This window comes from Molossus molossus, unplaced genomic scaffold (genome assembly GCF_014108415.1).
Source record: "Molossus molossus isolate mMolMol1 unplaced genomic scaffold, mMolMol1.p scaffold_m16_p_12, whole genome shotgun sequence".
Lineage (NCBI taxonomy): Eukaryota > Metazoa > Chordata > Mammalia > Chiroptera > Molossidae > Molossus > Molossus molossus.
This window is the reverse complement of record NW_023425347.1, coordinates 76489710-76503097: the sequence shown is the minus strand read 5'-3', so window position 1 is coordinate 76503097 and position 13388 is coordinate 76489710. Positions and strand designations below refer to the sequence as shown.

At 39.2% G+C, this 13388-nt stretch overlaps 1 protein-coding gene across 4 annotated transcripts in view; it reads left to right on the top strand.

Annotated features, from left to right (window-relative positions):
- The first annotated feature begins 5200 nt into the window (after positions 1–5200).
- MACF1 (microtubule actin crosslinking factor 1) overlaps positions 5201–13388 on the top strand; it is a 233613-nt gene continuing 225425 nt past the window's right edge. For all 4 annotated transcript variants that reach the window (XM_036257347.1, XM_036257345.1, XM_036257348.1 and 1 more), the window contains exon 1: positions 5201–5548. In XM_036257347.1, the coding sequence (XP_036113240.1) occupies positions 5440–5548 (109 nt within the window). In that variant the 5' untranslated portion in view covers positions 5201–5439. The remainder of the gene's footprint in view (positions 5549–13388) is intronic.

The following is a 13388-nucleotide window of genomic DNA, read 5'->3' as shown; positions in this document are numbered from 1 at the left end:
GCCATCTTATGAAGAGTAAATTACTTTGGGTACCTTTCATTGTATTTTCTAATAATAACAGATTCAGATTGTATCTTAATATTTGAGTGCTTTGGATTTCTTTTCTTAAAATTTCCTAGGTGTTTTTGAATGACATAAGCATGCTAACTGATTTTCTAATTAAGACAGTTTTACAGTGGCTTCTGGTAGCAGAATAAGGCAGAGAGATGACTTTTACTTTGAGAAATGAAAATATTGTGAAGATATTTATGAATGCAAGAAGATAGTTGTACAATGGTGATAGAGACAGTACTAGTACTGTAATGTCTTGCATTGAGCATGAGATTCTTTTCTTAGAGCCGGGTGAAGCTATGAACAGACTACGTCTTGCAAAGAGGAAGTTTTCCAAATATAAATATCTAAAATGGTTTAACTTCAAGTTAGTGTACTTATCTTGCCAAAACATTTTAGCAAAGGGAGGCAGTGTAATAAAATATATTGATTGACTTGAAACCAGACAGATAAAAGTTCAGATGTCTGATCAATGTCTTACTTACTTTGTGACTTTGGACAAAATAACTTGAATTTTCTGTGCCTCAAGTTCTTAATTTCTAAAACGGGGATATTTTAGGGAATATTATTAGGATTAAATGTAGTTACAAATGTGAAAATGTTTTTTAGTAGCTGCTTAGTAAATGTTAGTATATTATAGTATTAGTGTAGTATATTATAATAAATGACCTTCCAAGCTTGTCCATCTTCTTTGACCATCACAGCTTCAGAACTTCTTCTCCACAGTAAGGGGTGTGTATTATCTTGGTGTCCACTGTGTCTAGCATAATGCTCCATTTAAAAAAATTGAATGAGTGGTCTGGCTCAGCGGTTGAGTGGCGACCCATACACCAAGAGGTCACTGGTTCGATTCCTGGTCAGGACACATGCCCAGGTTGTGGGCCCAATCCCCAGTAGGGGGCTTGCAGAAGGTGGCCAATCCATGTTCTCTCTCATCGATGTTTCTGTCTCTCCCTCTCACTTCCTCTCTCTCTAAAATCAATAAAGGATAAAAAATTTTTTAAAAAATTGAATGAATGATAAAATGCTCTGTTTCATAAGACAGCCTGCTCCAGAGGGAGCTCCAGTTTAGTATCCACTGGACTGTACTATCAGTGTTCCCTTTCTAGTGCTTATTCCCTTCAGCAAACACTGTTATATTTCATATGTCAAGAAAAATTCTCTTTTGACCCTATATCCTTCTCTCTGCTCCCTGTTACAGCAAAATTTCTTGAAAAAGTTTTTATTTGTTGTCACTAATTTCTTTCCTCCCTTCTCTCTTTTTTATACTTAATTTTTAAGTTATTTTTAATTCAGGTATAATTGACATATTATATTAGTTTTAGGCGTATAATGTAATGATTTGATATTTGTAAACATTATGAAATGATCACCACAATAAGTCTAGTTAACAACTGTCACTTTACATAGTTACCCCCAATTTTTTTTCTTGTGACGACCACTTTTAAGATCTACTCTTTTAGCAACTTTCACACATGCAATTCAGCATTATTAACTGTAGTTGCTAGGCTGTACTTTACATCCCCATGAATCCCATTCTCTCTTTCTTTTTAAAATGTGTTTTTATTGCCCTGGCCAGTTTGGCTCAGCAGTTAGAGCATTGGTCCGTGGACCAATGAGTTGCGGTTTCGATTCCGGTCAAGGGCACCTGCCTGGGTTTCGGTTTGTCCCTGGCCGGGTCATGTGGGAGGCAACCAGTCGATGTGGCTCTATCACATCGATGCTTCTCTCTGTCTCTCTGTCTCTCTCCCTCCCTCCCACTCTGTCAAATAATAAGTAGAAACATATCCTCATGTGAGGAATAAAATAATAAAACAAAATGTGTTTTTATTGATTTTTTTTTTTTTTTTTAGAGAGAGAGGAATGGAGAGTGAGAGAGAGCTAGAAACAGCAATCAGCTGCCTCTTGCACACCCCCTACTGGGGGTTGAGCCCACAACCCAGGCATGTACCCTGACTGGAAACTGAACTGACGACCTCTTCTTGGTGCATGGGACAATACTCAACCACACCAGACGGGCCCATTCTTTCTTGGATCATTCCAGTCAGGCCTTGTACTGCCATGCCATCAAAACTGCCCTTTTTAAATTCACTGGTGACCTCCACATTGCTAAATTTAGTAGTCAATTCTCAATCTCATCATGACACATTAACAGCTTTGACATGGTTAATTACTACTTCTTAAAACACTTCCTTCACCTGGCTTCTGGGGCAGCATGCTCTTTTTTTTTTTTTTTGGTTCTCCTAATCCATTGGCTTTTTTAGTCTTTTTTGGTAGTTCCTCCTCTACTCTATCTAATGTTGGAGGGTTTCCAGGGCTTAGTCCTTAACTTGATCTCTTCTTTCTTTCTGTTTACTCCCTAAGTGATCTCACTCAGTTTCCTGGCTTTAAAATTTCACCCTGGATTTTTCCCTGAACTCTAGATTCATATATTCAATTGCATATTCAAAGTTCCACTAGAATGTCTACTAGGTATTTCAAACCTAATGCATCCAAAAGGGAATTCCTGCCCATACCCCCTTCCCCCACAAAACAAATAGTCACAACCACAATGAACCCCAAACCCTCTGCTTCTCTGGTAGTCTTTCCTATCTTAGGAAACAGTCCTTTTCATTTCTCAGGCAAAAAACCTTAGAGCCACTCTTGACTGTTCTTTCCCTCTTTACCACACATCCAGTCTATCAGCAAATCTGATAACTCTTTCTTTTTTATCCAGATTATGACCACATCTCATAATCTCTACTACCGCACCCTGGTCCCAGGTACCATTATTTCTCAACTACCAGTTTTCACTTGGATTATTGTAATGGTATTATAATTAGTTGTCTTGCTCCTGCTTTTGCCTTTCTCAATACAGCAGTAAGAGTGATCCTTTTAAAACTCAGGTTAAATCATGTCACTCTCTCACACTAAACCCTCCCAAGGTTTCCCATTTCACTTAGAATAAAAGCCAGTGTGTACAAATGGCCTATACACCTTAGGTGGTCTGGCCTCATCTCCCCACACTCTTCCCTTCTTTCTTTTAGCTTCAGCCATTCTAGTTTTCTCCATGTTCCGCGAACAAACCAAACGTGCTTCTGCCTTAGCGACTTTGCACTTGTTCTTTTCTTTGTTTAACTCGTGCTTTCTCTAGGTAGCCATATGACTTGTTTGCTCTTATTCCATAGGTCTCTGCTCCAATGTCAACTTACTAGAGAAGTCTTCCCTGACCACACATAAAACTGTAAACTTTCCCTGCTCTGACCCTCCTTTCTCCTGTCTCCTTTAGTGTTCTCCATAGCATTTATGTGACAAACTGTGTATTTACTCGTGTTTACTTTCTGTCTTACCTTATTCTGCTATTAGTACATAAGTCCCGTAGAGCTTTGCTTTGTTCATTGTGTCCTCAGTACCTAGAATAGGGCTGTGCACATAGTACACAGTAAATATTTGATGAATGAAATGTAGGTTAGAACAAAACTATAGATGATCTTGATGCCAGATTAAAACATTCATATTTATTAGTTTTTCCATGAAGAGTCCTTTATTATCTTTCTTGTTAGTAGATTGTTCAAATCTGAAACACTACCCTTTTATTTTTTTTAAAGAAGTAACTTTACAGATATTAAAGCAATCTGCATTTTTTGAAGTTTATTTGTGAGAATACAGCATATTTATATACCACAGTGCAAAAGGCACCATAGAAATAAATAAAGAGCTGGTTTGGTAGAAAGTTGAGGCTCTAACTCTTCCCTGAGTGGGCGTCACAGAGGATGTTAGATGTACTCTTGGCTGTTGGGTCTTCTCTGTTATGTTGTGTGTCCACACTTCATTTTGTACAGTATCCCTTCAGAGATAAGTAGATGAGGAGAGGACAGTGGCCCTGCGAGACCTTTGCTTATTCAACAGGTTGTACAGACTTCTTAGGTTCTTTCCAGCCTTCAAATGGGCTGGTTAGGTTTACTGAAGTATAATTTATGTATATCACCCTTCTGGGCATACAATTCAGTGAGCTTTGACAAATGTTTGCAGTCATGGAACCATCATCATAATCATTGGCATATATTGGGGGTGTACCAATCACCCCCTGATGTTCTCTATCTTCCTTTGTAGTCCGTTCTGTTCCCTCACCCCCAGCCCCTGGCAACCACTTATCTGATTTCTGTTCCAATAGTTTTGCTTTTCTAGACAGTCATATAAATGGAATCATACAGTATGTATATATCAGTAGTTTGTTCCTTTTTATTGCTGAGTTATATTCCATTGTATGGATGCACTGCAATTTTATAAGTTCACCAGTTGATGGACATTTGGATTATTTCTAGTTTTTAGTTATTTTTAGGAACGCTGCTATGTTTTCATTGGGGGGGGGGGGATATATGCCTAGGAGTGATATTGTTTGTTCCTCTGGAATGTGTATGCCTAACTTTATAAGAAACTGCCAAACTAGAGTGGTTGTGCCAGTTTACACCCCCACCAGCAATGTGTGAGAGTCCAGCTACTTGAGATTGTCATTCTTTTTAATTTTAGTTATTTTAGTAGGTAAGTGTGTAGTGATGGCATATTTTCAGTCACCTGCTACATTGTCCATATCAAGTTTTCATTTGTAAGCAGGCCTCAGTTTTCAGGAAGGCATTGTTTTCTGCTGTCATTGGGTGTCCTGGTATCCCTTTGGACAGCTAGTAGAAATTAGGTGGATTTTTGTTCTCCTTGCTCATCTTTCTCCCGCCTTGATGTCAAGTCTGTTTCATGGAGCTTGTTCTGTATGCAATCTTTTCTGCAGTGATGTTCAGGTTTCTTGCCTCTTCTTCCTTCTGGGCTGTGGGTATGGAAGAGTTGCCCTCTGACTGTTCCAGGGTACTCGTGGATGCTTATATATCCTTGTATACTTTGCCTTCTCCCTGAAAGTGGTTCCCTAGGGCTTCTGTGACTTTTTCTTTTAGCTTCATCTTGAAGTCTGGCATTCCATCCAGGCTGGGAATGGAAAGTTGAGTGTGACGTCCTCTGACACCCTCCCTTCTTGTAGAAGGGTCTGAGGTTTGTTTGTTTAAGCTGAACAGAGGATGCCAGAGATAGAGTTTGAGTCAGCTCAACACTAGCTTAGGCTCTCCTTTTCACTCTCCTGGTTCCTCCTTCCCTTTCCCCTCCCCCTCTGGCCAGTTGTTTCCTGGGCTTTGTTTGAGATACACTGTGCAGCTTTAGTCCCCGTCTACTACTGCCTGCTGAAAAAGTCAGAGGCGAGATGGAGGAGAAGCTGCCAGGAAGTTTCTGACAACACTGAGCTGCCGGCTTCTGCCTCTGTGCTGATAGTACAGGACAGCAGTAACCTCAGTAGAAAGGCATTCAGAGGCCTGCGTCGAGCTGTGGGCTTGTGGCTAACTCAGTGGAAGAGAAAGGACGGGCCTGGAAATGCCTCTTTTAGATTCATCTTACTTGCCGTCAACCATTTTTATTTTGACTCATGTTCTTGGAATTGCTGGTGTTCTATACTGGAAGAGATGTGCCAGAGGCAGAGCAGGTAACTGGTACTGTTATTCTTTAAATGAACTGTGGGGCTTTTGAGGGTGGGGTAAATAAATGACGGAGGTCTTCCCAGTTGCTTTCCTTAAAGGGCCAGTATATCCTCTCAATTGGGGTGCTGTCAGACCCGAGTGTGTGTGTAGACCTACTGAGAAAACTGGTGCCAGGGTAGCCCAGGGGTCATTTTGTGACCCAGACTCTTTCCTGTTCTATGGGGCTGCCTGGCCGGAGGGTACTGGTTTGATGAGGTGATGTCTGGGCTCGAAGCTGAGGGAAGTGGCAACTGTGCTGACTCGTGTCCTTCCTCAGAGAATCAAGCCCCTCCTTTCCATACTTTCTCAATCTCAAAGTAGTTTTGGATCTTTATTTTTAACCTAAAACATCCATTAACGCTGTCACCTTCCCTCAGGTTTAGATGTGGGAAAACTTGTAGGGTTAGAGACGTTTCTGGATTTGGTGTATTTTTGGGTGAGAAAAGACAGAGGAGGAAAGATCAATGAGAAAATTGGATGAGTGGTGTCCTTGCCGAGGGGCACCTTGGAAGGCTGGGGTGTCCCTGTTCTCTTTGGTATGATTGCAACTGTTCCTGTCCCCTCAGCTATACAGTTTACTCTGTGTGTATTCAATTCATCCTGTTCAATGCAAGGAAGTTAACTGTTCTTTTCACCAGGGGATTGGGCCCTGATATTAAAAATAACTTTAAAAAATGATAACAGACCCCTTTTCATCCCATATGCCATTCTTTACATTATATTCTTTTAACTTCTAAACACCCAGTGCCAGGATGTCCATGTTTAGCTGATACTGAATCTCTGCAGTTGAAGATGAGTCAAGTCTACCTTTTGCTGGAGTGCATCCTTGGGTCTCAGTGCCTTCAGTACTGTCATTATGTTCTGCTCACTGCCTTCAAGCCAAGTAGCCAGATACTTGCTTCTTTGTCTCTTACAAGTTAAGATAGAGATTTGGTGACATTACTTAGCTTTCTATTAAAAGTTCATGAATGCTTGACAGAATTAGAATTAGATTCAGTCATTCCCCAGTGCCCTTTCCAGTAAGTCCCAGAAAAGCTTTTGACTAAATATTCAGATCCCAGCCTGTGTCTCTGTCAGCAAAAACAGGAGGACATTTAGAAATACGTTTGCTGTGTGGTGGTATGTTTTAAAAGGTGCCCCCAAATGGCTTTCCTGAAATGTGAACCTGTATTTGACCTTAGAAAGAAAGAGTAGGCAGGTATGAGTTGTTCAGATCTGTATACTATTTCACACATAATGAGAAAAGAAACATTCAGGTGGAAGCTGCTGCTTTCCCTATGCGTTATGGTAATGGCATTTCTAAACCACTAACCACTCATATTAATATGTTAAAAGTTTATCTTCAGTATAGAATTTTTTGTGGAACTTAGGAGTCATAGTTCTATCTAGTGCTTTATTTTTATGTTTTGGAAATATTAATTTCATAAATAGCCATAAATACTTTGAAATATAAAGAAAAATACTTTGTAAAAGCTTTTGAATTCTATGAAACAACTTTAATTCTAGTACCTAATAGTTATATTGGGAATGTATTGTGTTTAATTTACCTGTAAAATGAGAGCAGTGGTATTTCAGTTGGAGACTATGGATACCAGAGCTTCCACAGAAGTACTTAAGAGTTTCTGCATCCATTTTATTATCATTTCAATTTTAAGGTGTAGTTTATTTTATAATGTATTTAAAATAATATCTATACTGTAATGTACTACCTTCCAATTAGACATCACCAGAATAAAGTTTTCTTTGTCATTTCTGTGTATATATTTATACTGCTTATCAAATACACACTTAATTAAAAAGATGAAGATTATCTCTTCTGATCTGTTTTTTAATTGGAAGTGGGCATACAGAACATAATGCTGAACATAGGTCTTGTGCCTGCTAAATTCTAGGCAAGGCTCAGTTGTATGGGCTCAAGTGTTCCTTCTATAATAGTGAGTGGGCAGCACATATCTAAGTGATAACACTGCAATATGGCTTAGTGTGTACTAAAATGTTTTGTGTTTGTTGTCCAACTTCTCTATTCACATTTACTTATTATAATAGGCATGTACATAGCTTGTAGATATTGAAGATATTTAACTTTGAAACAGATATTTCTGCTATGTTTTCAGGCTTGTGTATCATTTTATTTGAACAATATCCCAAGATTACCAGACAAACTGTAAAACTGTTACTATTTATTTCTATTTGTATAAATCAGTTAAAAAAAAATAGTTCCCTGCAATAAAACACAACATAGAAATAAATTGGATATCACTGTAATTAATTAATCTCTAATTTCAATCAAAATTACCTGATGTTATTTGGCTTTCACATAACATAAATTTGAACTTCTAAAACAGATTTATGCTATTAAATACTGTATTATGTGTTCTGTATGTTGAGTTCCATATAATATTTGTTTGACTAAGTGTCCTCTTGTCACAGTTGAAAACCACTATGTGGATAGTTTCTTAGGTTCCTTTCAACACTGCAATTCTAAGATACTATATTATCGTAAATCCTCACCATTTGTATAGATTTCTTATTTCTTCTTCCCTTAAAGTTTGTAACATCTGCTGTTTTGCTCTTAGAGTTGGAAGGCACCTTACTTAAATAGTCCAACTTCTTACTTAGTTCTACCCTTGTCAGAAGTCATTCTTGCCCAGGCTAGTGAGGCTCATTTGTTTGGAGTATGGTCCCATATACCAGAAAGTGGCGGGTTTGGTTCCCCATCAGGGCACATACACAGATTGCCAGTTCAATCCCTGGTCAGGGTGCGTATGGGAGGCAACTGATTGATGTTTCTCTTGCTCGCAAATCAGTAAAAACATATCCTCAATGAGGATTAAAAAGAAAGTTATTTAAAAAAAAGATGTCATTCTCTCTTTGCCCAAAGGCCTCTGATTGTTGAATATACATCCTATGGATTATTCATTGTGTTGGTAACTGGGGAGTTCTTTATTAAGCTGAAACTTGCCTCTTTGTAATTTACATCCGTTAATGCAAATTCAGTCTAGCGAAAATCAAGTCTACTCTCTATTCTAGGTGTCAGGCTTGCTTATATTTGAAGGCTGTTTTCTCCTGCCTAAGGATTTTTTTCCCCTTTATTGAGTTTAGAGAGAAAGGAAGGGAGAGGGAAAGAGAGATAGAAAAATCGATGAGAGAGAACATCGATTGGCTGCCTCCTGCATGCCCCCCACTGGGGATTGGGCCCACAACCTGGTCATGTGCCCTGACCGGGAATTAAATTGTCGACTTCCTGGTGTATGGATCAATGCTCAGCCACTGAGTCATACCAACCAGGCTCCACCTTTTCATTAATAGGCAGTTTCCTAACTCCTTATCTTTCTAGTGTTCCCTTTGCACAGTTACATTATTTTTGCTTTGAAAACGTGGTGGCCGTATTTGTGTGTGTGTGTGTGTGTGTGTAGACAGGTAAAGGGAGTGCAGTGGAAACATGAGGGAGGAATCACGTATTACTATTCCTAAGTTTTTTTTTCTCTCCTAGGTGCTATGGGTCCATTGGTGAGATCTGGTTATATAAGCACATGGCTTTTACAACCATGTCCCCAAGTCACTATCTCTTCAGCAGATGTAAGCAAGATATAGGAAGACATAGACAGTTTGTACAAAAGCCAGATAATATTTATAAGACAAAGTTTAGCACTCAATTAGTATTTAGAATGTTAATCAGTTTTCAATACTGTTTACTACGGTTTCAATACTGTTTCAACCCTGTCCACACTTGCATTCACATACATTATCTCATTCTCCAATCTTCCTCCTGTTTTAGTTTGCGTCTTTTTCATTTTTTCTCTCTAGGACTGTTGAAATAATCTCTTTCCCCCATTCTTCCTCACCCCACCCCCCACAACCAGCCCCTAATCTGTATTCTATCTTTAGTTGGAGTCATCTTTCTAAAATACAGAACTGTCTGTGTCACTCTCCTGCTTAAAGATTCATCAGTGCTTCTTCTCTACTTTTAGAAGAAAATTCAGAATCTACAGCATGGCATAAAAGGGTTTTCATGATCTGCCCCCTGCCTATTTCTCTAGTTTTATTTGCTGTCTTGGCCTTATAAGCATCTAGTAGTCCAGCATCATTTAAAAACTTGTAGGTCTACCTAAATGCCTGTACCCTCTTTTCAACTGGACTGCTTGATGCTTGTCCTTTAAGATAAGTAGTTACCACCTCTGAAAAGCCTTTCTTGACTGAAATAAGATTTCCTCTTCTGTGCTCCAGTAGTAGCACTTTGTTAGTACTTCTTCTTCAAACCTGTATTGTCATCTCACTTAGCTTGTCTCTCCCCCTTAATTAGATTCTATTAGACTGTAAGATCTTTAAGAACAGGGGCTCTTACTCATCTCAGTTTCTCAAGTGTCTGGGACAAAATAGGTGTCAGTAAATGTTACCTGAACTAATAAATAAAGGAATTAAGGTAGCATTACATATACACTCTAGTAATTTAACCATTTCCTGTTCATTTGTATATTTATAGGGCATGGCTTAGCTTGATGTGTGGCCTAAGGTGGGTGCTCATTATAGGTTAATTGAAGGATATAGAGTTGCCCTGTGTTTTAGTTTATTAATATTTCACATTGTGATAGTGTAAACAGGAAAGGAACTTTATAGTTACTTGAGAAGAACATTTATGATTTTGTGTGTTTGCAGAAGGACAATTTTTTTCCTCCCTGGGGTCTTGTTTTCTTTATTTGTAGAACAAAAGGGTTGGCTAATCCAGTCTCTTAAGGTTTTTTCCATGTTCAACATCCCACTAGGAGGACTAGTTATAATACCTGGATCTGGACCATCACCTTTTTTTTTTTGTAAAGCAGCTCCATCACACTATTGAATCATATTAAACATAAAATCAGCTATAAAATGGCCAAACCCTATACATGAATTGTTGTTTCTCCAGGGACTGCTGTGCCTTTGGTTTTCTTGAACTTTGGCATGAGACTTATAGGTATCATAGTTCCATTTTGTCCTGTGAGATTTGGTGCAGCCTTTTGAGACTGCTTTGAACTTTGATTTCTCCGTGTATAACATTAGCTGTGCATCTTCCATTTATATTATCCAAACATTTGGTAAGCATAATAGGCACTCAATAAATATTTAAATAAGTGGTCATATATTGAATATATCTTTGCTCAAACAACTAAAACATTAGGTGTTTTAATTAAGATGGCATCTTCATCTTTTCTTTGCCTAGCAATTTTTTTTTTCCCCTCTAGATTTTTACTGTGTGGTAGAACGACCACTGAACTTGGAGTTACAAGATCTGGGTTCTAAGTTCTGGATCTTCTGTTTACTACTATGTGATGTTAGACAGGTCATTCTAGTCTGTATGAGAAGAGAAAAGGTCTCTAATTTTCCGTGATTCTGGCAGTGTGATCATCTGGCTCATGCTTGGATGTGGTATGAAATTATGGGGGAGAGCGGGTTGAGAGTCTGGGGTCAGACTGCCTCTGTGTTCATCCTAGCTCTTGCCCTTACTGGCAGAATAACATTAATTTTTTGGGTCCTCTATTTTCTCATCTGTAAAATGAGGTTAATACTACTATACCGTTGTTATTGTTTTTTAAAATATGTTTTATTGATTTTTTTTAGAGATAGAGGAAGGGAGAGAAAGGAAAAAAAACATCAGTGAGAGAAACATTAATCAGCTGCCTCCTGCACGCCCCCTACTGGGGATGGAGCTTGAAACCCAGGCATATGCCCTGACCACGAATCAGACTGGGTAGTTCATAGGACAATGCTCAGTCCACCGAGCCAAGTTGGCTGGGCTGCATAGTCGTTTTGAGTTAGTTCTTAGAACACATTCTGCACATAGTAATAGAAGCCAAGGCGGGATTATATAAAGAAAAAATACTGATGTATTATGAATCATTGTGTTACATATTAGAAGGAGAGAATGCTGTGTCATCTTTAATATCCTTAAATAGTGGGTGATTTTGGCATTTTAGGAAATAAATATATAACTTTAATTTTCTGTGCTATTGTAAAAAAGTCAACAGCCATAAATTCTCAGATAACTTTTGGTCACATGTGGAAATACTGGCTTAACTCTTTTCCTTCCACTCGGCTTTTTTTTTTTTAAATTTTTTTTCCCTTTATTGATTTTAGAGAGAGAGGAAGTGAGTGGGAGAGAGGGATAGAAATATCAAAGAGAGAGAACATCGATTGGCTGGCTGCCTTCTACATGCCCCCCACTGGGGATCGGGCCCACAACCTGGGCAATCAAACCAGCAACCTCTTGGTGCATGGGTCAACGCTCAACCACTGAGCCACACCGGCTGGACCCACTCAACATTTTAAAGATCTACAGGTAGCACCTTTTCCTGCCTCTAACATCCCTGGACACCTTGTGAACTATGAAATGACTAAAAGTTGGACAAAAACAAAGGGGAATGGTTTGGTTAATCACTATACAGGTTGGTCTCCTCTGGATAATTAAGAGCTGACTCTCCTACAGTTCTCTCTCTCCTGTCAGCAGCAACTTCCCCTTTGTGACGCAGGACCTCCTGGGAACCTGAAGGGAAGGCCTTGTCTTCTGGCAGCTAGACTGACCTTGTCCCTAACACTGTCCCCTACTTTCTTCTGCAGTGCCTTCAGGGGAAATAGTTCTGCTTCGATGCCAGGGAAGTGAGGAGAAGTCAGGCTTTGGTTCACCTTTCTCAGACCTTACCCTGTAATGATTATTTTGATTTTTGGAGACTTTGAAATACTATTTCTAGAAGTTGTCCCACATGTTCGTTTGGGACATGCCCTAAATCTCTAATTGGCCATAGTCAAGTATTTTTATTTCTTAACCGTTCCAAGAAAATTCCACCTTCTTACATATATAGCCTGTTTAGTTATTCAGGTTTAGGTCCCTCTCAGAAACAGCAGGGTGTAACAGGAGGCATCGCGTTGGAGATGGATAGAGGATATGAAATCTTGATTAAGTTATTTAACCTTTTTAAGTCTTAGTATTTTCATCTCTAAAATAGAAATGGTAATGTGTTTCTTAGAGAATTGTTGTTGGGATTAAATGAAATGATATTTAAAGTTTTCAGCACATTACCTGTGAGCTCAGTTACGATAGATGCTCACTTAATTTTAGTTTAGGTTACTGAGTGCCTTCTAAGTGTGTTAGAGATTGGGATATAAAGACAAGGGACAGTCCCTCCACAAGATGCATTTAAATTTGATAAAGGAAATGGTTACTAAATATGAATCAGGAAGTGTTTATTCCTTCCTATTCTCTCTTCCCTATTTCTTATGCATTTCTTTTCCTAGGACAAGGTAAATTCTAGGAGGACTCTTCCTCTCCAGGGCTAAGAAGGGTCTATTAAGAGGAACAGACTGAGTAGAGTTGTCATAGGTTATCAGAGTGACTGGGAGCTTAGTCAAGGAGGGATAAAGTCAGCTGTGAGTCCCGTTATTAGTAAGTAGTAACAGGATTATTAGCAGTTTGTAGGTAGGAGGGATGCCTAGTAGGGCGTGAAGGAAGTTGTCAGGGGACTGAAGCTGGTCACAGGCCTACTAGGCAAACTCCTGTTTACTTTTTTTCATTTGCAGTCTTTCAGGTTAATCTCTGGAAACTTGCTTTCCTGAGTGCTGCCCCTCCCTCCCTGCCTTCAGGAACAGGATTGGAAGTAGCATTAGCCTGAAGAAATCATTCTATTTAGGGAGCTGGAGCAGAGGACCAGTGATTAGGCCCTTATCTGCAGTGGGGCCTTTCTGAGTGGTGTGGGGCCTGGATTGGAGTGTCTGTCTTGACAGGGACAGAGGCTCAGCTTTTCTGTCCCCTGGTTGGGTCAGAATTGTGAAGAAGCG